We start from the raw sequence: 25,097 nt of genomic DNA on the forward strand, positions 1-25,097 counted from the left end.
ACAGCAGCAAAAGGTCACTGTTATCCCTTCTAGAATTGCTCAGAGTCAGTTTTAACTCCAAATATCTACTTTCATGTATGTTTTTTCAAGCAGCCAAGCCCACTGCTGCCTCCACCCTTGCTCCAGGTGCTCCAAGTCTGCTCAGCCTAAACCTGCCCACCCTCCATGGAGGTCAGGGAGATCAGAGGGAATCTGACTTTGCAACAGCTGGTTTAGCCCTGACTTTGGGGAAGAAATCAAAGGAAATGCCTGTGTTAAACTCCCTGAGTGAGGGAGTCCATTATGCAGGGTTGAAAAATGAACACCTTTTTTAGAAAAGAAACACCCAAGAGCTGTTAGTTTTACAGTTGTATTTTTGGAGCACAGTTAAATCCTCTTTGAAATAATCTCTGGTGTTAGGGAACAGGGCCACGCGTTATTTAACTTCTGTTACAGTAACATAACTGTATGGGAGGAAGGGAGGACAGAGACAGGACCAAGTTCACGACGCCAAAGGGAACTGGGTGGGAAAGACTGGTCCCAGCGTGTACCAGCGCTGTCCCACAGGCCCTGGCTGGGAGGTGTGGATCAAACCCATCCAATGGAGGAAAACCCCTGTGCGATGGCAGGTTGGGGTCCCCAGAGGACCAGGACGGGATGCGACCCCAGCTGCTGCTGCAGCAGCACATGGGAACCTGCTCAAGGACCCCAAAACCTCTTCCCAGGGAGTGCAGCAATACCTCCGTGCAAAAGACTGCTTCGTGGGGGAACGAAAATGGGGGAAATCTACCTGGCTGCCATGACAGCACAGACTGGTGCAAAAAAAACTGGTCTAGGGAGCTGAGGATAAATCCTGCCCTGCTGCCACTGGTGAGCTCTGCTACGCAAGGGCCAGCCATGCTCCCGTGTGCGTGAGGAGCCCCCGATGCCTCACAAGCCTGTGGCCAGCTCAAGGTTTATTCCTTTACTCCAGACAGCAACAGACCAAGTGCCCGTCCTGCAAGGCGAACCCTTCGGCGTGTAGCTACCGGCAGGACACAGCAGCCCCGCACAGCAGCGCGCGGCTCCGTGTCCGTTAGCGACGCAGCGATGCTCGGGTTTGCCAGGAGCCCGGCGGGGCTCGTGGTCCTGCCCGTTGGGAGACACACATGCGATGCAGCCGCGCCGGTACAAAGACACGCTGCACCCAAGCACGGGCTGGTCCAACCCAGGACTCATCTCCCCTGAGAAACGCGTACAGGCTGCCTGCCCAGGTTATCCCAAATACAGCCCGTCCCGCTGCAAAAAGCCTTCCCAAAGCAGTTACCGTCTGCAGCGCGCATCCCTCCCCAAGCGCTCTCTCCATGTCCAAGTCCCAGCGCTGCCCTGGAGCCGAGCCGTACCTGCCTCTTTGGGACTGCGCTGCTCTTTGTAGTGGGACTCCGTTTCCCTTTTCTGTTTTGATACTATAATTTCCCTTTCAGGCCCACGGGAGGTGGTGTGCTCCCTAGCGTTCAGATACCCTCAGAACCGTAAATATGGGTCACAGTGGTGATCTCGCCCAGGATGAGCTACCTGCCACACAAATGTTTGCTCTCTCCAGAAGAGATGGGACAGGAGGCTGGTCAGCTGGCGTAGCCTTCCCAGCAAGGCGACCTTGGATCTCTTGCCACTTCTCAGCTCAGGCAGAACGAAGCAATCTTTTGTCCCTGCATCTTGGGGCTGGCTCATTTAGTACCTGGGCATTTTCTGGTTTCTCAGACTTCCCCAGTGACTCCAGAGCTACACTTTGGACCAAAGAGACAAGACAACTCGCTTCTGCTCTCTCTGCTACGTGTCCTGGTCAACACAGCCATAAGCATGGGGCTTTGGTCCAGCTGGAGCCTGAAGCCAGATCTCCAGAAGCCAACTTGCTGCTGGCCTTGCTGGAGAGGAGGTGTCTTCTTCTGGCACCGCAGACTTTGGATCAAAAAGAAAACATATAGATATATCGAAACAAGCTTAGGGTTTCTTGAGGAGTTCAAGTTCATCACCTCTCCCTGCTGAGTCAGTCGATGGGGAAGCAGGCGGCTGGCATGGGCGCCCTGCGGAAGAGCAGGCTGGAGCCACGGAACAGCTGCCCCTGGGGGAGGACAGAGAGCACAGGGTCAGGGCAGCTGCGCTGCGGCCTGGCCGGGAATTGCAGCGGGTTTTGCAGAGCCCAACTGATGCCTGCTGCCAGGCCTGAGCACCCTGGGTTGCTATGGAAGAGAAAGTGGGGTTTCAGCCCTGTGGGTGCTGGAGTCTGGCATTTCCCCCAGCGATGACTGATGGAGGGGGCAGAGCTGCTTTGCTGCGTGCAACGCGTTGGCTAAAAGTTCGCAGACTGCAAGCTCGGGGCACGTAACGGGCAGACCAATACTGCCACGCCTGGTACCAGTGCCAGAACTGAAGGGATGGAAACAGGTTACAGAGCATGTCAAGGATGCGGCACAGGCGCTTTTTGGGCAGCGCTGGAGACCTTGGGAAGGAGCAGAAGGAGCCCAAAGCCCCGTGTGTGCCCCACTCCCTCACCTGAGCACTGAGATACCTCCAGCAATGGATCCAGGATGTAAACGCGGGAGCGTAGGGAGGGAGGCCGGCGCGCAACCTGCATGGCAACAAGAACAGCTGAGACGGTCTGTGCAGCTTTCACATTATGCAGACAGGTAACACAAGAGCAGCAGCAAGTGTAAGCAAGGACACAGAAGCAGTGTCCGCACCAGGCTGAAGGCCAAACGACCAGCTCATTATTTACAATGCAACAGATAATGTAATTTAATTATCCCTGGAGTGTACAAACAAGGAGTGTTACCTGGGTGTGTTGAGAGTCCAGGAGTATATGCTGTATCTACACCTTAAAGAGCCAGCAGATAGTGAGAAAACACTACAGCAGCAGCTTGGATCCAGTCCCTTTCCCATAAGCACGACTGCAGAAGACTTCTTGCAGCAGTGGGATTGGGAAAGTAAGCGTAGTCCCGCTCCTGTCTGCACCCATCGCCACATTAAGAGCTTTGCTTTCCCTTGCTCCCTGGCTCCCTGGAGCCAGCATGGTCCCTTTGACCCCTTCTGCCTCCGGTCTAGTTCAGATCAGACCACACCACCGTGACTCTCCCTATTTCTCTCCACTTGAGCTATTATGCTGCTCTTGTCTGTGCCCTCTGATCTAAAATTATAAGCAACCTGAGACAGGAAACAAGCCAACTCTGCGAGGTGCCATATAGTTTACGGTTCTGTATGAAAGGTTTACGATCGTTAGCAGAGGATTCAGACAACAAGGGGCTGGAAGAAAGGAAGGGAAAGCCTTAGATCTCAGTGTGACGGACATACCCACAGTTGTTCACTGCCATGAGATCTCCCACGAGAAGGAAAGGGTACGTCAGCATGCTCACAGCGATCTGAAAGCACAGAAAACCGGTAGCCTCTCTAATGTTCATCGCGTCAAAAAACCTAGTTCCAGCTTTTCCGTGTTAAGCAAAGTTATCCCCATCTTTGGATATAAAGTACAGACCAGCCTCTTCCCCCGGACCATGAGCTCTCACCCCACCGATGTCAGGAAGAGGAGGAATGACATGGTCATCGCCTACATACCCCCATCACGAATTTTGTGTAGCTCCGGATCACCGATGCCTGGCTGAACTGGGAAGAGAAACCAAAGGGATTATGGAGGAGGCAGATGACACCAGGCTGTTGCTGTCACTACATGACATCCCTCGGAGCCTGGGATGATGGGTGTGGGGCAGAGGAAGAAGGCAGAAGGCAATGGTAACCACACTGCATCCCAGCTGAGACTCAAGGAAAACATTTTTATCAAACCCGATCCCCTAAACTGCAGCTGAAACACAGCCCTGAGCAGACGCAGCATCTTTAGCACTTTAACAGTGTTTTATCCAAAGCCCAGTGTCTGTATTAAATTAGCCCTTAACCTCCCATTAAGTCCCTCCAACCGCAGGTACTTGGTACAGGCCCCCCAGACCCTCCACCGGGCACTTCCACTCACGTTATCGTCCACCGCGTAGGTGTTGATGAAGTGAGCCAAGAGGTTGCAGCACCAGAGGAAGATGACGTCCCCCAGGATGTGAGGGATTAAACCGCTGCAACAGCAAAGAGGGCCATGAGGTGCAGAAGGGTCCCAGTGCTGCCTTCCGAGGCGCCCAGCCCTCCCTCACTCCCTCCACCAGCGCAGAGGAACCCCACTCCCCCAAAATGCATCTTTACTTTGGGAGGAACTGAAGGGAAAAGGGGAGACTTCAGGGAAGCGCTCTCCTGGCCTTAAAACATGGTCCTACGTGTGCTGCCAGCTGCTCTAGACAGGGGATGCTGTGGTCTAGGAAGTTTGGGATCTGTCCTTTGGGCATGACTCGGCCGAGTCCCCTTGTTCTACTCCAAATCCCTTCTTGGCCCAGCTCCTGCTCTGAAACCCAGGCAAGACACAGACGAAGCGGGTTTCTGTTAAGCTAATTTTGCAGATGCTTTTCCGGATGCAGAATGAGAAGTTCATCTCTTTGGGGAATCTCCTTCCTTTTAGAAATTAACATGAGGGGGGTTTTTCCTGCAAGGTGGAATTAACTGGAGGCAGCACTCCAGTTCATGATTTTCCCCACCCCTGCTGCCACCTGAGGGCATGGGGTGACGTGCTGCTTTGGCTAACAGCTCCCATCGACACACGGACTGGAGCTCCCAGCACCACAAGCACCCCCAGCTTCTGCAGCTAATGGCACTAAAACATTAGCGTTTCAGGTTTCTCCAGTTTGTCAGAGCTCCTGCAGCATCCGTTGCGCTGGCGCAGGCAGCGAGCGCTGGGCCTCCCGCTTTGGCTGTGCAGTTGTTCCACTGCCAAAGGATCCAGGTGTGGTTTAAACCTGCCGGTTTCACCAGCAGATGCGTTCAGAGAGTTGTTCTGAAAATGAGCCTGCTCAGAGCCACGTGAGCGTTTGCTGGGCTGAAAAGAGCCGCCTCCGAGCACACTGGTCAAAGTCATTGATTTCTCCCCAAACACCACGCTGCCCTTCGGAGAAGGGGACCAGTTTTGTTTCCTGCTGCAGTCGCTGCAGCAGCAGAATGGCAATGATGGCTGCACGCTCTGATCCAGCCTGCCTGGTGTTATACTTTTTGGAGACAACCCGTGTATTGTTGAGGCCCTGGCAGCTCTGGAGATGCAGCCGAGGTCTCAGGGGCCAGGCACAGCAGAAGTCTTCAACAGAAGATCTGCTGGCTTAAAAGATGTGATACATGAGATCAATGGACAGGACAAAGAAATCAAAGCTCTCTGGTCCCAAAGAGATGCTCTGCTTTGCGCTTAGCATTCGGTCTTTGTAAAAAATCCTTTCTCTAACTCAAAGTCAAGTCTGAAGCTGATGCCTGAGCTGCTGCAGATACAACAGGGGCTTAATAAAGGCCAGAAACAGAGGGCTGGGCCCTGTCAGCCATGTAAGTAAACCCTCGCCCATCCGTTGATAGAATCGGATCACTTGTTCCGTTTGCAATAAGGATCCTATCCCTCTCTCTCTGTCATCAAAGTAACGACGGATGCTGGGCCTGAGTTTATGGGATGACTGGAGAACAGGGGCCTGACAGAGCTGCAGAAAGGAACTGGAAAACCAAACTCATTCGTGCTACAACTCTCACACCTGGCGAGATGTCCAAGGAGGTCTGGACTAGGAATATTTTTAGAATATGACAAGTCACTAGAAGCTGAAACAGCAGCGGGCAGATGAGGAAGCCTGCATGATGTACGGTGATGCGACCCAGCAGGAGAAACCCTGGTGCCAGGGAGGTGGGATAAACCACCTTCGAGCTGACCGTGAGCAGCAGTTTTGGAGCCCCATGAACATCTTTCTGGCCTGCTGGCAGGCAGGAGACTGCTGCAGATATGAGGGGAAGCGAGGTAAGTCCATCCCCAGAGAAGTCGTTATCTCCAGCCAGGCACACATCCAGAGCGAGTGCGTGCCACTGTTAGGGCTGCGTAGAGGTTATAAGGCCGGGAGAAACAAGTGCACCGCAGTGATTTCAAGGGAGTGGATGTGTTTGGATTGCGTTAGGAGGGCTGAGAGCAGAAAAGCAGCACTTTGGTCCTACAGATGCAGTTTGCGTTCCCCTCACAGCAGTGTGATTTTCTAGAGGGGTTGTAGAGCATGTATAACTTCAGAGCCCTCCTGAGACATTTTGGGTTGTGTTAAAGCCTTTCCTGTGAACTATTAAGTTTAATTAGGCTACCAACAGTGTTTATTTTATGTGGAGGAAGGGAGTGCGGTGGCTCCTTTCACATTATTTCCTTGGGAGGTGGAGGAGAGGGAGGGCTACTGGGCAGCATGCTCCGGCCATGCCCCACGCACAGGGAACATCCCAGAGGAACCTGTATTTAATGGAGGGGATTTGAGGCTGCACAGCTCAGCAGAGAAGCTGTGGGCTGCAAAAGGAAGATGCAGTGACACTCAGTTGATGGGGTCACTGCAGACCTCAGGCCCTTTCCCCTTGGGGAAGGACAGGGTGGGACCCCTTGCAATTGTTTGCCTCTCCCTGATGAATTCATGTTTTATCTGGAGGCCCAAATTTTGTGATTGCAGAGCCAAAGGCATCAGGCCTGAAAACCCCTCCTGAAATTTCAGAGCTGCCTTAACTCACTTTATTATGTCAATACTAGTAATCTCCCCACCAGGAGCAGAGGCAGCAGGTGGTTCTGCTTTCATATAGATATGGGAAAAAGAGGCAAGAAGTGTTAATTAAGGGTTCAAGCAAAAAGGTGTCCGCTAGACTTCCGCTTTAGCAACGCCATCAATTTGCTATGCTTCATAAGCAGCTGGAAGCACCTTTCAGACCCTTCTGGTGCAGGCAGCAACACCGCTGCACCAGGCAGCATCACACCCCCGCCCTGCTGCCAGCACAAACCACCTGCTGATTACAAGCACCCATGGTGTTCTTCAGAGGAAATAGCTTCTTATCCAGGCCCTGGCTTTTATTTCAACAAGGGGTCTCATTGTTGCACTTGATCGTGGTGCCTGTTGCACAAATAGAATGCTTTAAATGCCTCTTCACTGAAACACAAAGAAGTACCAAGGTACAAAGGCAAGAAAAAATACAAGGTTTTCCCTGGGCTCTGAAGGTTTGACTGAAGATAAGATCTGGGGCAAACTTAATGGTCAAACTGGAGCACTGTCAAAGGCACAGATTTAATCTGTGCTCGTGGGGGTGATGTGAGAGTCCTGCGGTCAGACACGGTTTCAGCTGGAGGCAGCTCAGCACAACTCCTTTAACTGAGGTTGGCAGAGCAGCCAGAAGAGCCATCGGCGCCTTTGGACCATGGGAGAAAGTATTTAAACAACTCACGTACACAAAGAATCCCAGGATCCCTTCTTCTTTAAATATCCTGCCAATGGCGCTGAACACACCGCTGCCAAGAAAGGAAAGGTGCTATAAACGTGCAGGGGTTGCTCTGCCTCTGTCCCATGCAGCTTCACATTCACTCTGCAGCCCCCAGCCATCGTGCCAGCAACACAGCAGGCAGCTCCGCGCTGCTCCCTCTCAACCCATGGAGGGTCACGTCTGCACTCCGCCAGTCTGTAATAATGTCTGGGACAACACTCAACTTGCTGACAACTGTTTAAATGCTGAAGCTAGAAGGGCTCTGCTTGGCCTTGTGTGAGGGGATACACGTGCCACAACCACAGCACATAATATGCTTTGATTAGGCTGATTCTCAACACAGGAACCCTGTCCTGCCTCTGGGAGCTCACCTGGCAGCCATGGGTTAGCTGCAATCACATCTAACACACTTTCAGGTGGCTGCAAGTGCAGTAGAGGTAGATATTACTGAAAAATGCTTGGGAAAATCCTGCAGGCTGGCAGGGTTGCAGCAATGCTTTGTATTACCTACTCTGCCTCCCTACTGACTTTGCTTTCTATTAACAGCTAAAGCGAAAAGGCAGGAGGCTCACTGTGTGATCAGCAAGGTGCGTTACAGCCACCAAAATTCCCACGGGCATGAGGCAGAACAGAGGCAGACCAGGGACAGAGCCCAGCCTTCCCCTGTCCCTTCACCCCGCAGCCACCCACCCTCTAACCACAGCTCAGATTCACTTTTCGGTCTCCCAAACCTCCTGGGTTGCCACGTCCCCCATTGCATGGGAGCTTCTGGCACTGCTGACCCCAGGACTCGTGCTTCTGTGTGCCCAAACCCTTCAGAGCTGCAGCCACTCACCTGTATTTGACTTCCCGGCCTACAAACTGGACCATGCAGCGCATAGAGATCACTACAAGGAAAGAAACACAGGGCTGACAAAGACACAGATCCAGTTTGGACTGCAACGAATGTGAAGGAAAATGCAAACTGACCCTTCTGCCCTCCCTTCCATCAACTTGCATCACCTCCAGCTCCTCTCAGTGGGCCTCATCACTGCCAGACTCATGAGAAACCAGTGCCCTCCCCTAGTCTGTAAGTGATGGGAAGGATTTCTGGCTGTAACCCCAACGGGATCTCTAGGACAAGCTCTTAGATGAATGGGAAGAAAGCACCTCGCCGCTCAGCTGGGTTAGTCCCTGAAGGCCAACCCGAGCACCAGCCTCCCTGAGCAACCACTCAGACCTGCATCTCTTCTGCGGTTTCATACAAAGCCATTTCTGACAGCGAAGAGCATCAAGTAAACAGAGTTTTGGGGCGATCCTCAGTCCGGAGAGGACTGCCGGGCAGAGCGACAGGACTCACCGTGCAGCGGATGTGAGACAACCCGGGACACACACTGCATCATCATCTCGTGAGATGTCTGGGAAGGGGAGGGAAAAAACAGACCTGTATGAAAAGCTGCGCTGCTCCACCGCACAGATCAGGCCCTTTTCCTCAGCGTAGCAAAACCCATTTTGGGTCCCTCTTTTGAAATCTGTTGTCCATAGCAAACCTCTATTCCAACAAAATATTTCATAGCTGGACACAGAGTGGCTGCTAAATACCATGGCCTTTTCACCTGGAGTTGCTCTCCAAGTAATTTCACCTGCAGCCCAGTTTAAGCTTCCTTTGCTCTCCAGGCACATCCCCAATGTGATCTCCCCAACCACTCGTTAAATGTGCAGTATCCACTTCTCACCTCTTTCACCACTTTCCTAAGGGAGGTCTTCACATCATCCTTGTTAGAAACATGCTCCATGTCTTCCAGTGGAAAGGCCTGAGCAGCGAGAGAAGAAACATATGGTCAGAACTGATGGAGACGCTGACCCACAAACCCCAGATGTCTGAGGACAGGAGGAAACCACACGCAGTTGCGCTCTAGATGGAAGGAGAAGAAAAATAGGCAAGAAGGAACATAGGATAAGGAAGGACAGAAAGTAAAACACGGGAAGAGGGGGGTCACGAAACTGCTTACAAAAGATAAAAGGCAAGTGGTTGTTCAAATTAAATTAAAATTGTTTAAAAATAAGTTTAGGGATATGGGCACTGTTCTCCTCCTGTTCTGGAGGACTAATCAAAGCCCTTAGAAGATGGAGAGGGACGGGCGCTTTATTCCTCTACGTGCAGTCATGGCTGGGCGCAGGCACGTGCAGGATCCCTGGCTCCGCTGCAGTAGCACCAGCCGACCCAGCAGGCTGATTTATGGGGAGACAAGCTGACCTTTACCTTCTTCACGCTCCCCCTGGTGATGGTTGATAAAGTGCTTGAGATGAGGCGAGGAGTAAGACCACGGAAGAGGCCTCTTTTCCCATCCACTTCCACAATGTGTCTGGCTGGGTAAGAAAACACCAGGCTGCCGTCAGCTGGGAACTGGCCGACTCCCGGAGAGCATCCCAAACACCTCCGGCGTTCAGCCGAAACCGCAGCGGAGCTCAGCGCGGCACGGCAGCCGCTCTGCAGTCCCACCGCAAACGATTTATTGTAACAGTCCTAAATAAATTTCATATAGGATGCAAAGAATCCTTGAGTATTCCCTGTCATATCTGTCCAATCTGGAAGGGTAGCTCCGGTATTTTGGGCTACTTCTCGTCTTTTGATTGTTTTGCTCACCTGAAAGGGCTACAAGGCAGTTCGGACTGAACCAGCGTAGGGAGGGATCATCTCACAGAATCACAGAATCGTTAAGGTTGGAAAAGACCCTTAAGATCATCGAGTCCAACCGCTAACCTGTCACTGCCAAGCCCACCACTAAACCATATCCTCAAGCACCACGTCTACCCTTCTTTTAAATACCTCCAGGGATGGAGGCTCAACCACCTCCCTGGGCAGCCTGTTCCTATGCCTGACAACCCTTTCGGTGAAGAAGTTCTTCCTAATATCAAACCTAAACTTTGCCTGGTGCAGCTTGAGGCCATTTCCTCTCGTCATGTGTTGTCTGGTGTCACCTCCTCCCTCTCCCCCGGGGGGACAGATTCAGGGTTAACAAGGATCCCAAACCTAGGTTCAGTTCCTGCCCCACCACCTTCTTGCCCGCAAACTTCCTCAGGTCTCCAGCCAAAAAAAGAAAAGCCAACGGATCCAATTTCTCCCTGCTATAAAAAGGTAGAATACAACCTGCTATGTGCTTGTGGGCACCTACTGCCCCTGCCCTCCATCCTCTGCTGTTCCAAGGGAAGCCAGGAAGGCTCTGCACAACTCCATCACCCAATGCTGTAAATCTGTTTGGCAAATGCATCTTCCAAAGGGCAGCACCGGAGCATTTCCAGCCCTGGGTGTTCCAGGATGGGTGTGCAGTGCTTTCATACTGCTCCTGCACTGGGTCCCCCTGCCCTGTGGGTGCTTGCTGTCTGATTTTGGGATCAGCCCAGCTTGACTGTCAGGACTGTGCGCTCCCCTTCCCCGCAGCAAACTCGCTGTGAAAGCAAACCCCGAGGTCACAGAGCGTTCACCAGCCTCTCCTGTGCTGCTCCACCCATAAAAAGAGAAAAATAGTACTTTTTTTTTTCCTTCTAAACATATTACATCCCCTTTTCTTGGTATTTCTGTCCCTTTAGGACTCCATTTACAACACAGGTGAGAAGGGCAGGGGGGGCAAGTTATTGCAGGGCTGGTTTGTAGCAAAGAAAGGCACTTTGCTGTCTCTTAACACACACAAAACCCTCCACCAACAAACCTACACCACCTAAACCCCCACCACCCCCTCCACTACAGTGCAAACCCAGAGCAATGTGCCACGGGAAGGGGATGCAGCACCAGGGCCACCACCTCCTTGTCACCAACAACGGGTAGGTAGATATAACAGCTTTGCAACTGGTTGAAGCATTTTATATCTCATTGCAGCCTCGGGATGATCCCAAGGATGCTGCCAGCGATGTAGGAGTGCTGCTAGAGGTCAGCTTGGTCTACCTGGCAGGTCCCAGCCATGTTTTTGGGCAGGACCTCATGCTGGAAGGGAGGGATGTTTGCTCACCATAGGTGAAGAAGCCGGGCAGGTACAGGACTTTCCTTCCCAGCACATTTCTTCCAACAGTTGGAGGTAGTGGCTCGTGCCCAACCTGCAAGAGAAACCCCATGAGCAGGTCCCTGCCCCTGTCCCGGCGTTCCGAAAGCCCCTGAGCCACACGGCCTCGGTCCCAGCATCCACAAGCTGCCGAAGGGCCACGTCCCCACCACCACCCTCAGATACACGGGGTGCCATGACATGGGCAGCTGTTTTCCCATTATATGGGGTCCCTAGGGTTCACGGGGTCCTCATCCCTCCCATTTTATGGGGGTCCCTATTACAGAGGGGTTCTCAGGACAATGCAGGTCCTCATCCCCCCCCATTATGTAGGAGTTTCCTATCCCTCACTCTATAGGAGTCCCCACTGCAGAGGGTATCCTCATCCCTCCCATTTGATAGGGGTCCCCACTCTACAGGGTGTCCCCATCCCCTGTCATATGAGGGGGTCCCGATGCCCCTGCTGTAAAGGAGTCCCCACTGTATAGGGGTCCTCATCCCTCCATTATATACGGTTTCCTATACCGTGTTACATAGGAGGTCCCCAGTGCAGAAGGTATCCTCATTCTCCTGTTATATAGACTTCCTTGTCTTATAGCTGCCTTCATCCTCCTGGTTATATAGGGACCCTCATTATACAGGGTGCCCTCACCCCCTCTAACATAGGGGGGTCCCGTTGCATGGGGTCCTCGTTGCCTCCTTTTATAGGGGCGTCCCCCCATTATACAGGCGCCCCCCTTATGTCCCCAGTTATAAAGGGGCGGGGCTGTATACACAGCGGGCCCCGGTGCACAGAGGTCTCTATAGGGGCACTGTATAGGCGTCCCCGCTCCCTTTATGATATTGGGGTCCCGATCCGCCCCCCCGTGGCCCTCCTTCCGCCCCTCGCCGCCCCCCTCCCGGCGGCCCCGGACCTGGATGAGCAGCTTGACGTAGAGTAGCGGGTGGCTGGCGGCGGCGAGCCCAGCTCCCAGCACCACGAACAGCCCCTCGGCGCCCTCGGCCCGGTTCCCCCCCGAGGCCGACCCCTCCGCCCCCGCCGCCGCCGCCCGCCCCGCGGCACCGCCAGGGGGCGCCGTCGCCACCGGGGGCAGCGGCGCCGCCGCCGCCATGGCCGGCCCCCCCCCGCGCGCGCCGCTACTGCGCCTGCGCCGCACCGCTCTCCCCCATGCGTCACTGCGGCCGGCGGGGTGGGCGGAACCATTGAGTGACGGGCGGAGGGGGGGCGGGCGGAACCATTGCGGGGAGGCAGGGTGTGAGGGAGGGGTCGGGGCGGCCATGACAGGCCTGGCGTGGGGCGGCGGGGCGAGGGCTGTGACGGGCAATCATAGAATCATGGAATCAAGAAGGTTGGAAAGGACCTCTGGGATCATCAAGTCCCACCACCAACCCAACACCCCCAGGCCTCCTAAACCATGTCCCCAAGGGCCACGTCTGCACGGTGTTTGAACCCCCCCAGGGACGGTGACTCCCCCACCTCTCTGGGCAGCCTGTGCCAGGGCCTGACTGCTCTTGCACTAAAGACATTTTCCCTCATCTCCAACCTAAACCTCCCCTGACGCAGCCTGAGGCCGTTCCCTCTCGTCCTGTCACCGGTGACTTGGGAGCAGAGACCGACCCCCCCCTCACTCCAGCCCCTCTCAGGCAGCTGCAGAGAGCGAGAAGGGCTCCCCTCAGCCCCCTCTTCTCCAGGCTAAACCCCCCCAGCTCCCCCAGCCGCCCCCCAGCACACTTGTGCTCCAGACCCTGCCCCAGCCCCGCTGCCCTTCTCTGGACACGCTCCAGCCCCTCAAGGGCCTTCTTGTCCCGAGGGGCCCAAACCTGAGCCCAGCATTAGAGGTGGGGCCTCCCCAGGGCTGAGCACAGGGGCCCCATCCCTGCCCGGCTCCTGCTGGCCACACCAGGGCTGACACAAGCCCGGGGGCTGGTGGCCTCCTTGGCCACCCGGGCACTGCTGGCTCATGCCCAGCCGGCTGTCAGCCAGCACCCCCAGGGCCTTCCCCGCCAGGCACTTTCCAGCCCCTCTGCCCCAGGCCTGGGACATTGCCTGGGGTTGGTGTGACCCCAGGGCAGGACCCAGCACTTGGCCTTCTTAAACCTCATACAGCATGAGCCATCGATGCAGCCAGTCCAGGTCCCTCTGCAGAGCCTTCCTGCCCTTGAGCAGATTAACACTCCCACCCAACTTGGTGTCATCTGCAAACTTACTGAGGGCACACTCGATTGCCTCATCCAGATAAAGACGTTAAAGAAGACTGGCCCAAACACTGAGCCCTGGGGAACCCCACTTGTGACCAGCTGCCAACTGGGTTTAGCTCCATTCACGACAACTCTCTGGGCTTGGCCATCCAGCCAGTTTTTTATGCAGTGAAGAGTACACCTGTCTAAGCCATGAGCCGCCAGCTTCTCTAGGAGGATGCTGTGGGAGACAGTGTCAAAGGCTTTGCTGAAGTCCAGGCAGACACATCCACAGCCTTTCCCTCACCCACCAGGCGGGTCACCTGGTCACAGAAGGAGATCAGACTGGTCAGGCAGGACCTGCCTTTCATGAAGCCATGCTGGATGGGCCTGATCCCCTGGTTGTCCTGCATCCTTCTGGTGAGTGCACTCGAGATGAACTGCTCCATGATGATCAAAGGACTGGGAAGCTGCCATATGAGGCTAGGCTGGGAGAACTGGGTTTGTTCAGCCTTGAGAAAAGGAGGCTTAGAGGGGATCTCATCACCATGTACCAGTACTTAAGGGGTAGCTCCCTTTTTACAGGGAGATGGAGACTCCCTTTTTACACGGAGTCCCATGGAGAGGACAAGGGGGATGGACACAAGCTGCTCTTGGGGAGATTCCGATTGGACACCAGAGGGAAATTTTTCACAGTGAGGACAGTCACCATGGGAATAATCTCCCCAGGGAAGGGGGTGACTCGGCCACATTGGACACCTTTAAGAGTCATCTGGACAGGGTGCTGGGCCTTCTTGTCTAGACTGTGCTCATCCTAGAAAGGTTGAACTAGATGATCCCTGAGGTCCCTTCCAACCTGGGATTCTGTCTTCCCCAGTACTGGGAAAGGAGGGAGGCAAGGAGCAAGGCTGTGGGGCACAGGGGAAGATGTGGTATGGCGGGGCTTTGCCTTCTGCTCTGCTTTCCCAAAGGCTCTCCTCAGAAGGTCAGCTCCAGCAGGACGCACATGAAGGGGTTGTCCATGGGGCCTGCAGTGCAAGCAAGCCTCTCGCCTTTTCTCTCCCGCCTTCACAGCAGGTCCCTTCCATGGCCACTCCTTCACTCCTTCCACAGCCACAGCCCCTCTGAGCAGCAGGACTGTTCAGACTCGCACACAGCCCACGACCCCAGGCTCCACCGCGTGGTGGGACACAGCCCACCCCATCGCCAGGGCCTCCCAGCAGACAGGCACGTGCAGCAGGTCAGGCCGCCTGCCCACCTTGTGCCCTTGCACTGTCCCCACTGCTGCTGCGGGCTCAGTTATGCTGCTGATTTGGGGCATGCAGCAAGGTTCCCCCCAGGCTGAACAAATTCCCATTGTTTTCTCAGTGTTTCTCCTACTTGCAGCCTGCCACGCTTCCTCTTTCTTTTTGAGGCCAACCCAGAGACAAGCTCTCCTGCCACAGTAAGAAAGTCTTTGCCTTGTGCAAATCCTCCTCACCAGACAACATCGTGGGTCCCAGAAACATCAAAGCAGAGAGGGGAAGAGAAGAAGGAAGCTGCAGCCATCAGCACCCGCCCCTGCAGCTTCTTTATACCCAGCACCCATTCCCAGCCAGTACCATGGAGGGAGAGGCCAATAATCAACGGAGCATGTTGAGCCTGATGGCTGTGTTTGAAGAGCACGGGTAAGGAGGGAGTGTCCTGGGTGCTGTGGGTGCGTTAGGGATCCACAGGATGCAGGTTTTGGAAGGAAGAAACCTGCTGTGGAGGTGTTTTGGAGGCTGTGGAGAAGTCGACTAGGCAATTTGCTGTTCTTTAGCACTGGGATCTATCCCGGTACCTTCCTTCTGCTGTGGGGTCATGGACAGAACTCAAAACCTCAGTGGGACATGGCTGACTTTGCTGGAGGTTTCTGTGCCTGGCTCAGGGTTAGGTTGTGGCATGCTTGTTTCCTCTGTGCTCGGTCCCTTTGCAATCAGCCTGGCTGGTGAATGCATTTTCCCCTGCTGTGGGGGAAAAGGAGTTTGGTTCGCTAATATGTAGGCAGGGGTCTTCACTGGGAATTAGCTGCTTGAGTGTCTGGGAGGATCCAAGCCTCAGACTATGCAGTTCTTTGCAGCGATGTGGCTCCTAGCAAGGGGAAGAGAAAGAATCATGTTAAGGGGGAGAGCAAGTTCCCTTTGGGCTGCATGGCAGCCCCGTAAAGCAGCACTTTCACACGGAGCGTGAGCTTGGACCTGCAGGCAGCATGCGCCAGGGTCGGAACAAGGGGATTTGCCTTGCCCCTGGTGTAGAAGTCACTCTGAGGTTTGAGGTGAGTCATTGTTGTGGTCTGTGCCTCAGTTTTCTCATCTGTTGAACTGGGATACCAAATCTTGGCTTTCCTTGTATCAGTGAGGTGCTCTCAGTGAGCCTTAATGAGGCTGGCTGGTTGGGTAGATGAGTTTTGCAGCATGTCCTAAAGATGGTCAGGCCCAAGATTTCCTTCTGTTCCAGGAACTTCACCTGCATCTTCACTGCGCACATTGCTCTGGGCTTCGTGCTCCGGATGGCTGCAGAGCATCATGGCTGTCCCCGTTGTCCCACAGTTGAAATTTGGTCTGTGATGCTGCATTTGAACCATTTGTGGCATTTGATCTCCCTCCATTTCATTGCTGCAGTGTGTCTGTTGCTTATCGTGAAGCGTGAGTTTGTTTTAGAGGAAATAAAAGCAACTTATGACTTTCAAAGGAAGCTGGGGAACCTGGAAACAAACTTTCTGGAACAGAAAATACTTTAGCCCAAGTCAGCACAAATAGAAAGAGAGAAGTTCCCTGTTGGATCTCAGCAGTGTGTTTAGGCTGGCACAGGTCTGGGAGGCACAGATAAAGCCTCTCTGTCACATGAGGGGTTATGCCAGTCCCCATGGATCACCATGGCTGTGGATGCACTCCCAAGCTCACAGACATGCTCTTCAGCATGGGGATGGGCCCATAATCCTCTTCAGATGAGCATCTGCCACTCAAGTCATCTCCTATCCTCAGCTTTGTGGTTTTATGTGCAGTTTCATCCCAGTTTTCCCCTCTTCCTCATCCTAGTCCTGTCTGCAGGCCACCAGTGGATGTCTTTCCAGTTTCTGCCCAGAGCAATTTACCACAGGGACCAGCTCCCAGATGACAGCCAACTCGCTGTCGTCTTCACAGCCTGTGCCCTGGGTGCCTGCTCTGGACCTGTTTTCCTTGTCTTTGCCAGAAAAGGGAAGAGAGAAAACCAACAAAAAACTACCCCTCTGCAAAACCACCTACACAAGCCCTCCTCTTGGCTGACACCTCTTGGCTATTTGGCTTTTAAAGCCTCATGCCCAAGGTTGCTGGCTCCCTGCTTTGGTTCTGCGGTGGCGGCAGGCAGAAAGCCAGAGCTGTGCCAGCACTGCAAAGGGCAGGGCTACGCTTCACAAAATAAATGGCAGTGGGTAGGATAAATGGCAGAGCCCTGCTTTTTTAGAGCAGGACAGGGACTGGCCACATGAGCAGGAGGCACTGACAGAATTGGGGCTGGATCCTTACCCCCTCTTGCAGGATGTATGGGCTTTCAGACCCTGGTTTGTATCAGCAGGGTTGTAGCAGAGCAAAGCTGCATCAGTGCTGGGGTGCTGCTGCCTCTTATCGCCTGTGCTCGAGGATGGTGGCTTTAACCTGGGCCTGGGAGCTGGGTGGGCTGTGCTGGGGGAACGGGCGAGCTGATCACACTGAATCCTCAGTGGCAGGGCCAGCAAATCTGCCTGGAGGGACAAGCAGGCTCCACATGGCCAGACTACTACAACCAGACAGCCCCAGCAGCTTCCAGCATCCCCTGCCAGCCAGAGCCTCTCCCAGATGGCTGCCAGGCACCAAGTGAAGAAAGAAAAAGAGGAGCAGCCTGGTCAGCGGGGGCTCAGCCTCAAATGCCTCCGTTCCTTCCGGCACAAGATCAGTCAGGACGACTGGAGGAGGCAGCAGGACCCAGGCCTCGAGCCTGGCAGCAAGGTAAGCTCTGGAGGTGGCTCAGGAGAGGGTGGCGGGTGCCCACAGTCAGGCAGGGAGTCATGTGGGCTGGATCTGAGCTGAGGTTTCTGCTGGACCTGAGCAAGTCCCTGACCTGCAAGGGCCGGTGTGTGAGGTGACAGAAGTGGCACCTTCCCTGATGCTTTGGGTGCCAATTCCCCATAGTCAGATAGATCCAAGCAGATCTTGTCTCTTCCAGCTCTGATATAGCTATGCCCTGGGGTCAGATACACAGGTGGGCCCAGCCAGGTCCTTCCTGGGCCATCCCTGGGTCTGCGTTGCCCTTTGCCAACTGCAGACGTGTTTCTGCAGGACTAATTTCAGAGGTCTTGCTACAATTGCAGACCACAGGGTTAACCCTTAACCCACCCCACCATGCCCCACTTCTCGGGATTGCTAGTCCTGTATTGCTCTGGGAAAAACAGGCACAGAGAAAGGGTTGACCTAGGAGGATGTGAGCCAGACTTCCTGACAGCCCCAAAAACGCTTTGTTTTCACCCTCATTTTTACCACATGCTTTGCTGAGGTCCTTCCTTTGCTCTCACCTGGAGCAAGGTCCAGTTTGATGTGGGCTGTGAACACTGGGGAACAGAGCTGCATCCCCTCAGGCTGGTGGGGAAAGCTTGTGTCACAGCCCACGAGATTGAACCCTTCTCCCCACGCAGGAACCAGAGGAAAAGAAAATTGCTTTGGAGCTGCTAGAGACAGAGCAGGCTTATGTTAACCGCCTCCACCTTCTTGACCAGGTGAGCTGGGGAGCAGACAGACAGGCCCACACAAGTCTGGGAAGCAATAGTTCTGCTGCCATCTACCCCCACCAGCACAGCTTGGCCACCCCATGCTGGTAAACCAGGCAGGACCATGGTGCAGCTCCATGCTCACCAATTTTCACGTGCTCCTCGGCAGGGCTTGGACCCTGTGGCAGAGCCCGGGCTCAGTTCGGGGTACACACAAGCCAGGGACAGTTTACTGGAGATTTTGGAGAGAATGAAGCTGTACAGATGAGAGCTATGCTGGGCTGCTGGTCTTCACGGCCAGGTAACAGGTCTGGCCTTTGCCTTTCCTACACCCCACACCTCCAGGGAGCACCTGTGTCCCAGCAAAGGCTTCCACCCTCCCTGCTTCTCTTGGGGCCTGGGACTTCCCTCCTGCACAGTCAGGCCTTTTCACGGGGCAGTGTGTCAGTCTCAGAGAAGGAATGGGATCCTCAAGCCTCTTCCTGTCCCTTTTTATTCACCCCTTCTTTCTTCCAGGTATTCTATACAGAGCTGATGAAAGAAGCCAAAAATGGGAAGACAGTCCCAGAGGAGGTAGTGAAAATGATCTTCTCCAACATCTCCTCCATCTACCAGTTCCACGCCAAGTTCTTCCTGCCAGAGCTGCAGAAGCGCATGGAGGACTGGTGAGCTGCAGGAGGGGAGGGCAGCACGCCTGGATTGCTTTGCCAGAATGGGAGAGCAGTGGTGAATTTGGTCTCCCAACAGGACCAGGGAGCTCAGCCTGTTTTGCTCCAAATGTCTTTGTGTGGGAAAGCATTTCCTTAAAATTATCCAGCCCACATCAGGGTATTTCTGAAAAGGCAGGGGTGACATCTCAGGTGCTTTAGGGGTGTGCCCAGGGTGGCTGCAAGCTGGGGACATTCTCGTTCTGGAGAGCAGGAAGTTGTATGGGGACATAGCAGGTTGGGGTGGTAAAAACCTCCGTCCTCCACCATGCACAAGCCGCCACTTCACTTTATCCCTCGCTGTCTGTCTGCCCTGCTGGGCTGACGAACCTGCCAGTCTGCGGTTCCCTCCCACAGGAGCTGCAACCCACGGATCGGGGATGTGATCCAGAAGCTTGCGCCGTTCCTCAAGATGTACGGCGAATATGTAAAGAACTTCGACAAGGCTGTGGAGCTCATCACCATCTGGTCAGAGAAATCCCCGCCCTTCCAGGAGCTCATTGCTGACATCCAGGTAATGGGCTACGGCAGGGTGGGGGACCACAGCAGTGCTCCCCAAACTCTCCCCACAGGGAAGAAGCAGCAGAGGGTGGGAGCTGCCTTGGTCACTGTTTCTCTTTCTGTGCGCCATGTCTTTCCCCAGAAGAAGAAGATCTGTGCTAACCTAACGCTGCAGCACCACATGCTGGAACCTGTGCAGAGGATCCCACGCTACGAACTCCTCCTGAAAGATTATGTCCGAAAACTACCGCCTGAGTCCCCAGACCGGGACGATGCAGAGAGTAAGGGCTCCGTCTGACTCTCCCCGCTGTCGGGAGTGGCAGGGTGGGTTTGTAGGGGAAAAAACAACCCCTGATGTTGTACATGGGCATCAGGATACCTGGGTTCTCTCACCAGCTGCCCTATGCGCTTGTATAAATCTCTCAGTCTGACCCTTTTCTAGCAGGAAGAGGGATTAATCTGCCCGTTCAGGGTCTATGGAGTCAGTGGGAAAGGTGGGGTGGTGTTTCAGGATAAGGATGATCCTTCCAGAGCATCCCCCAGGGAGACCTGCAGCGACTGGGGGAGCTAACACACCCCTATGGATCACAGCAGCTCCCAGTCCTGCTGGGATGGAGTGATAAACGAGCCCCTGTGAGTCCCCCCGGGCCCCAGCCACGCCGCACCGCACAGTCTGGCCGGAGCCAAGCGGTTGCACAGCGTTCAGGACCATTCAGGTTGTGTCCAGGGGAGGGCAGCAGCCACCACACTCATGGCTCCCCCGTGGCTTTCCTCCACGGCTCTCTAGCAAGTGTTTAGCCCTCCTCCCTTGCTCTTCTCATTGCAGAAGCCCTGGAGATGATTTTTATGGTGGCCAAGTACTCAAACGCCGCTATCGCCGAGATGGTGAGTGCCTGTCCCCGTTGGCAGTGCTTTGCGGCTCACGGCACAGTGGTTTGCCAGTTTTCCTCATGGCCTCGTTGCTGTGCGACTCGGTGGAGCGCAGCCCTGCCCTGAATGGGACAGGGGCACTGTGGGTTCAGCAGAGGAGGTTAAACCCTGCTCTTGACACCTGTTCCCATCGCCCCGAGGCTGGGGAAGTCATGTCTACAACATCAGCCGTGATGTGACTGGCTTTCTCAAGGCTGGGAGCTTCTCTCGAAGATCAGTCTGGGGTGAGAGAGCTGTGCCGCTTCTCCTGGCACTCAGCAGCTGGTGTGGGAGGTGGGAATGGAGGGGACCCAGGGGTGACAAGGTTATGGCTGCTCAGCTCCCTACAGAAACAAGTCTCTGTGCTTCCCCCAGGAACGGCTGCAGAATCTCTGGGCAGTCTATCAGCGGCTGGGGCTTGAGGACGACATTGTGGATCCCTCCAATGAGCTGATCAAGGAGGGGCCGATCCAAAAAATCTCCATCCGCAACAACAGCACATCGGAGAAGTACCTGTTCCTGGTGGGAGCTGGCATGGCCAGGGGAAGGGGGAGGGAGCAGAGAGGGTAGGAATGGGGAGAGGGGCAGCACAGCCTGGGCAGGGTGTTGCTGGGTCATCTCTGCACGGAAGGGATGAATTCAGAGCTGGAGGGTTTGAGCCCCCCAGTGCAGGGCACCCTGTATAGGATGTAGTTGGGAACCTGCTCGTCCCCTGGCACCCTGGGGGATGTTGTGCTCCCAGAGCACTTTGCCTTTGCAGGGCGGGAGAGGGCTGGGGCAGAAGCAGTCGCTTTCTAAGCTGGATTCTTCCCAAGACCCAGCTCAGCCCAGGAGAATGAAGGCCCCCAGATCCCAGGGAAGCCCCCAGCTCTGAGCAGACAGGTGCAAGGCTCCAGCTAACCCTCTCCTCCTCCCCACTGCCCAGTTCAACAACATGCTGCTCTACTGCGTGCCCAAGGTCATCCATGTGGGCGCTGAGTTCCAGGTCCACCTCCGCATCGACGTGGACGGCATGAAGGTCAGACAGGCACCTTGCCTTTGTGCTTCACCCAGACCCTGGCTTCTCCAAAATGCATCCCACTCTGGGGTGTAATGGGGCTGCTGGCCTGTACCTCCTCAGAAAAGAGGAAGGACCTGGAGCCAGGGGTGGCTTCATGGGTGAGGAGGTCTGTCTAATATGCTCTGATCCTGTGAAACTGTAGTGAAAACTTGTGTATGTAGGATTTGAGGGGCTGAAGAGCTTGTGTCCGAGGGAAGTCCCTGGCCCCCACATCACTGAGGAAGATCCCTGTGTGCTGGATGTGAGGTCAGCTGCTCCACATCCTTTCTTTGGTCTCTCTCAGGTGCGGGAGCTGAATGACACACAGTTCCCTCACACCTTCCTGGTCTCGGGAAAGCGGCGGACGCTGGAGCTGCAGGCCAGGTAAGGCGAAGGCTGATGGTCCTGCAGACCCTCGGGGAGGAGGGACAACGGCTTATCCATCTCCCTTTTCATACCCAGGTCTGGGGAGGAGATGAACGCCTGGATCAAGGTACTGCTGAGGGCTGGGAGAGGTAGCACATCTCACTCACCTCAGCTGGATGCCCTGTGTCAGGCGCAGCCCCCTCGACTGCCCTCCAGCCCTGCCTTCCCCTCTAGGCCTTCCAAGATGCCATTGACAGGAAGGAGAAGAGGAGTGAGACCTTTAAGACAGCGGTGCATGGTCTGGAGATGGACACCCCTGCATTGAAGGTAACCCTCCCACCCTCCCTATGTCTTGCCTGCCTCCAGCACACCCCTGTATGGAAGCTCAGGGAGAGCCCACCTTGCCATGCCTCAGTTTCCCTAGCTAAACAGAGCTGGCAGGGAGGCTGCAGAGGGAGAGAAGGGCTGAGGAGGGGAAGGGGTGAGAGCAGAGAGGCCGGGACCACCTGGACCATGGCTAGCCAGCCCCAGCAATACCATCTCCACCCCCAGACAGAGGAGCTGGGCCACCGAGCTCCACAGTGGGTGCGAGACAACCTGGTGACCATGTGCATGCGCTGCAAGGAGCCCTTCAATGCCATCACGCGCCGGAGACACCATTGCCGAGCTTGTGGATATGTGAGTCGCTCTGCCCCCCCCCGTTCCCTCCCTCCTCGCCTGCTCACTGAGGTGGCCACTGGGGCAGAAGCACATCTCCTACACCTTGTTCCCCTTTCCCTGGGCTCGGGGCTGCTCCTGCCCCTCAGCTCCTCATGGAGTTGTCTCTGGGATCCCCCAGCCCTGCCCCAGTTTCACCAGTGTCCCTGTCTGGTGGTTGTAGGTGGTGTGCGCTCGCTGCTCTGACTACAAAGCTGAGCTACAGTATGATGGGAACCGCCTGAACCGTGTGTGCCAGGAGTGTTATGTCTTCCTGACAGGCCGCGTGGTGCTTGAGGACCGGGAGAAGCACAAAGGCATCTTGGAGGTGAGCTCTGTCCCTCCCTGCCCATCCTCCCTGTGCCCTGCTCCTCTCCCTCTTGCTTTGAGCTCTGCTCCCGACCCTGGTCCCCAGCCTCCCTGTCACAGCCCAGCCATGTGCCTGCAGCAGGAGGGGTGGGAGTCACTCCCACAGCAGTCAGAGGGAGCCTGCTGATTGCAAGGCTGCCAGATGTAAGCCCCCTCCCTTCTGCTCTGAGCCTTGGGATGGGGCACCCAGGGCTCTCTCCGCCACGGGATCTCAGCAGGACCCTCACAGCCAGGACCGCCCCTCACGTGCCCCTGGTTTTTGGGAGGTTTTGTGGAGCAGGCAGGGAACTCCCCGGGAAACTACCTTTGCTCAGTGCCCTTTCTGCCTCCCACACAGGGTATTTAGGGACTTGTTTGCTGGGGTTTTTTTGGCAGAAAGAAGCCGCAGAGGTATCAGGCAGGAGTTTGCTGTGCAGTTCCCTGCAGCTGCTGGACAAGAACAGCAAGGGGGGCACGCGGGGCTGGTTCGTGATCCCGCAGGATGATCCCCTCGTGCTGTACATCTACGCAGCCCCCCAGGTAAGGCCGGGCTCAGCTCCACCTGCAAGGGACAGCCCAGTGTGCCTGTCCCCTGCCTCCCACTGCTGTCTCCGCTCTTGGCAGGATGTCCGAGCACACACCTCCATCCCACTGCTGGGCTACGAGGTGAAGGACCTGCCCCAGGACGATTCCCGCCACCTCTTCCAGCTGGTTCAGTCCCGGCAGGTCTACACCTTCGCGGCCGACACTGAGGAGCTGAAGCGGCGCTGGATGAGGGCCATGGCGCGTTCCGCCAGGGGGTTCACACACCCAGAGGAGGAAGAGGATGCAGAGTCCTGTGATGAAGCAGAATGAGGCCATGCCCACCTCCTGGGCTGCCTGGTGGGTCAGACCCCCGCCCGTCCCGCTTACAGCCAGCCTCAGGCAGCTCCTCCACCCCCTGCGCTTTGGTTTTTCATCACAAAAAAGGGTGAGGCACGCTTGCCACCGCACGGACAAGCCGGCTCTTCCTCTCCATCCTTGCTCTCCGCACCGGACAGAGGCGATGGAGGTACCTAAGCTGTGAGGTGGAGGGAGAGCCAGGGGGTTTTGGGGAGCCTGCACCCCTGCAGCCAGCCTGTCCCTGGCCCGCCGTGCCGTGCCGCCGGCTGCCGCCCGAGGGCAGCAATGCCTCAGCCTTCCGCGAGCCTGCCCCCGGCGATGGATGGTGCAGGGGGATGCCGAGTTTTCTGAAAGCATTTGTGGCGTTGGGACTGCTGCGATAAATTCTACCTGCAACCCCCGTGTGCAGTCCAAGGAGCCTTTTTGGGGAGGGGGATGTATATTCCAGAGCGCCCAGGGCACCACATCGCCTGGTCTGGCACCCTGCAAGAGACACCGCTTGTAGCTCACCCTCAGGGACCCTAGTGCTGGATTTTGGACATCCTTTTCCTGGCTTGCCACCACTCCTGGCCTCACACTGCTGCAACCCCTTAACCACAGACACCCCCAGCCCGCATCTCCATGCCAGCCTGCACTCCTGCCCATCCCAGACTTCCCCTGTGCGCCACAAGCACCTTCCACCCTCGTACCTCTCTCCGTCACTTGTTTCCTTGTGGGGAGATGCTCTGGGACGAGGCTGGGTCGGCACAGATGGTGGTGCCACACTGGTGCAGGGCAGTGGTGCTGCGGAGACACGGGGGAACTCCCCCCTCCGGCGTCAGTGTAACGAGCATCCCCAGTCATTTCGCCCAGCGCTGCAGGCTACAGCCCCACGTTTCTCTCTCTGCATCCTCTTTAGCTCCCCAAAAACGTTGCACAGGCAGAAGCTGACGTTTCTGAGCCGTGGGATGCGGGAGCCCCATGCAGGGAGCTGGGGGAGCCCACTGTCCCCAGCAGGCAGGGAAGGCTGTCCCTGGCAGGAAGGGATTTCTGCCTGCACCCAGACCATGTAGCAGCTCCAGCCCAGCAGCCAGAAGCACAGCAGCCTCAGCAGGGCCCAGGGGTGTCATGAGCTAAATGGATCCATGGAGAGGGGAAAGGGAAGCAAGTTGGAGGCAGATACTGCAACTGGGGACAACACTTGGGGAAAAGATGGGAACCAAAGCCGTCACCACTCTGGGGGGCTTTGGGGAGTCAGAAAAAAGCTGTGAGAATCATCCTCCTCCCTCGATGTACCCAGCTCAGCTCATTCCAGGAAAGGGCGAACCGTGGTGGCTTTACCTCCTCCAGCTTAAAGCGATACCATTGAGGAAGGGGGAGAGGAGCTGGATGTCAGA

The 25,097-nt window shown here is 55.6% G+C and overlaps 2 protein-coding genes across 2 annotated transcripts; one reads left to right on the top strand and one right to left on the bottom strand.

Annotated features, from left to right (window-relative positions):
• Nucleotides 1–335: 335 nt before the first annotated feature.
• MTCH1 (mitochondrial carrier 1) lies at nucleotides 336–12,494 on the bottom strand. Its single transcript, XM_075115319.1, has 12 exons — nucleotides 12,269–12,494; nucleotides 11,325–11,409; nucleotides 9,581–9,687; nucleotides 9,054–9,131; nucleotides 8,678–8,735; nucleotides 8,174–8,225; nucleotides 7,307–7,366; nucleotides 3,977–4,070; nucleotides 3,568–3,615; nucleotides 3,307–3,374; nucleotides 2,512–2,587; nucleotides 336–2,080 (listed from the first exon to the last, which is right to left on the bottom strand). The coding sequence occupies exons 1-12, from the start codon at nucleotides 12,464–12,466 to the stop codon at nucleotides 2,006–2,008; spliced, it is 999 nt and encodes a 332-aa protein (XP_074971420.1). The 5' UTR covers nucleotides 12,467–12,494; the 3' UTR covers nucleotides 336–2,005.
• A 2,525-nt stretch (nucleotides 12,495–15,019) lies between these two features.
• Nucleotides 15,020–24,121, top strand: FGD2 (FYVE, RhoGEF and PH domain containing 2). Its single transcript, XM_075115663.1, has 16 exons — nucleotides 15,020–15,199; nucleotides 17,254–17,518; nucleotides 18,202–18,282; nucleotides 18,790–18,938; nucleotides 19,338–19,494; nucleotides 19,624–19,762; nucleotides 20,308–20,366; nucleotides 20,766–20,912; nucleotides 21,316–21,408; nucleotides 21,734–21,813; nucleotides 21,892–21,922; nucleotides 22,030–22,122; nucleotides 22,348–22,473; nucleotides 22,676–22,819; nucleotides 23,236–23,379; nucleotides 23,464–24,121. The coding sequence occupies exons 1-16, from the start codon at nucleotides 15,135–15,137 to the stop codon at nucleotides 23,692–23,694; spliced, it is 2,004 nt and encodes a 667-aa protein (XP_074971764.1). The 5' UTR covers nucleotides 15,020–15,134; the 3' UTR covers nucleotides 23,695–24,121.
• Nucleotides 24,122–25,097: the final 976 nt, after the last annotated feature.

This window comes from Phalacrocorax aristotelis, chromosome 21 (assembly GCF_949628215.1).
Source record: "Phalacrocorax aristotelis chromosome 21, bGulAri2.1, whole genome shotgun sequence".
Classification (NCBI taxonomy): Eukaryota; Metazoa; Chordata; class Aves; order Suliformes; family Phalacrocoracidae; genus Phalacrocorax; species Phalacrocorax aristotelis.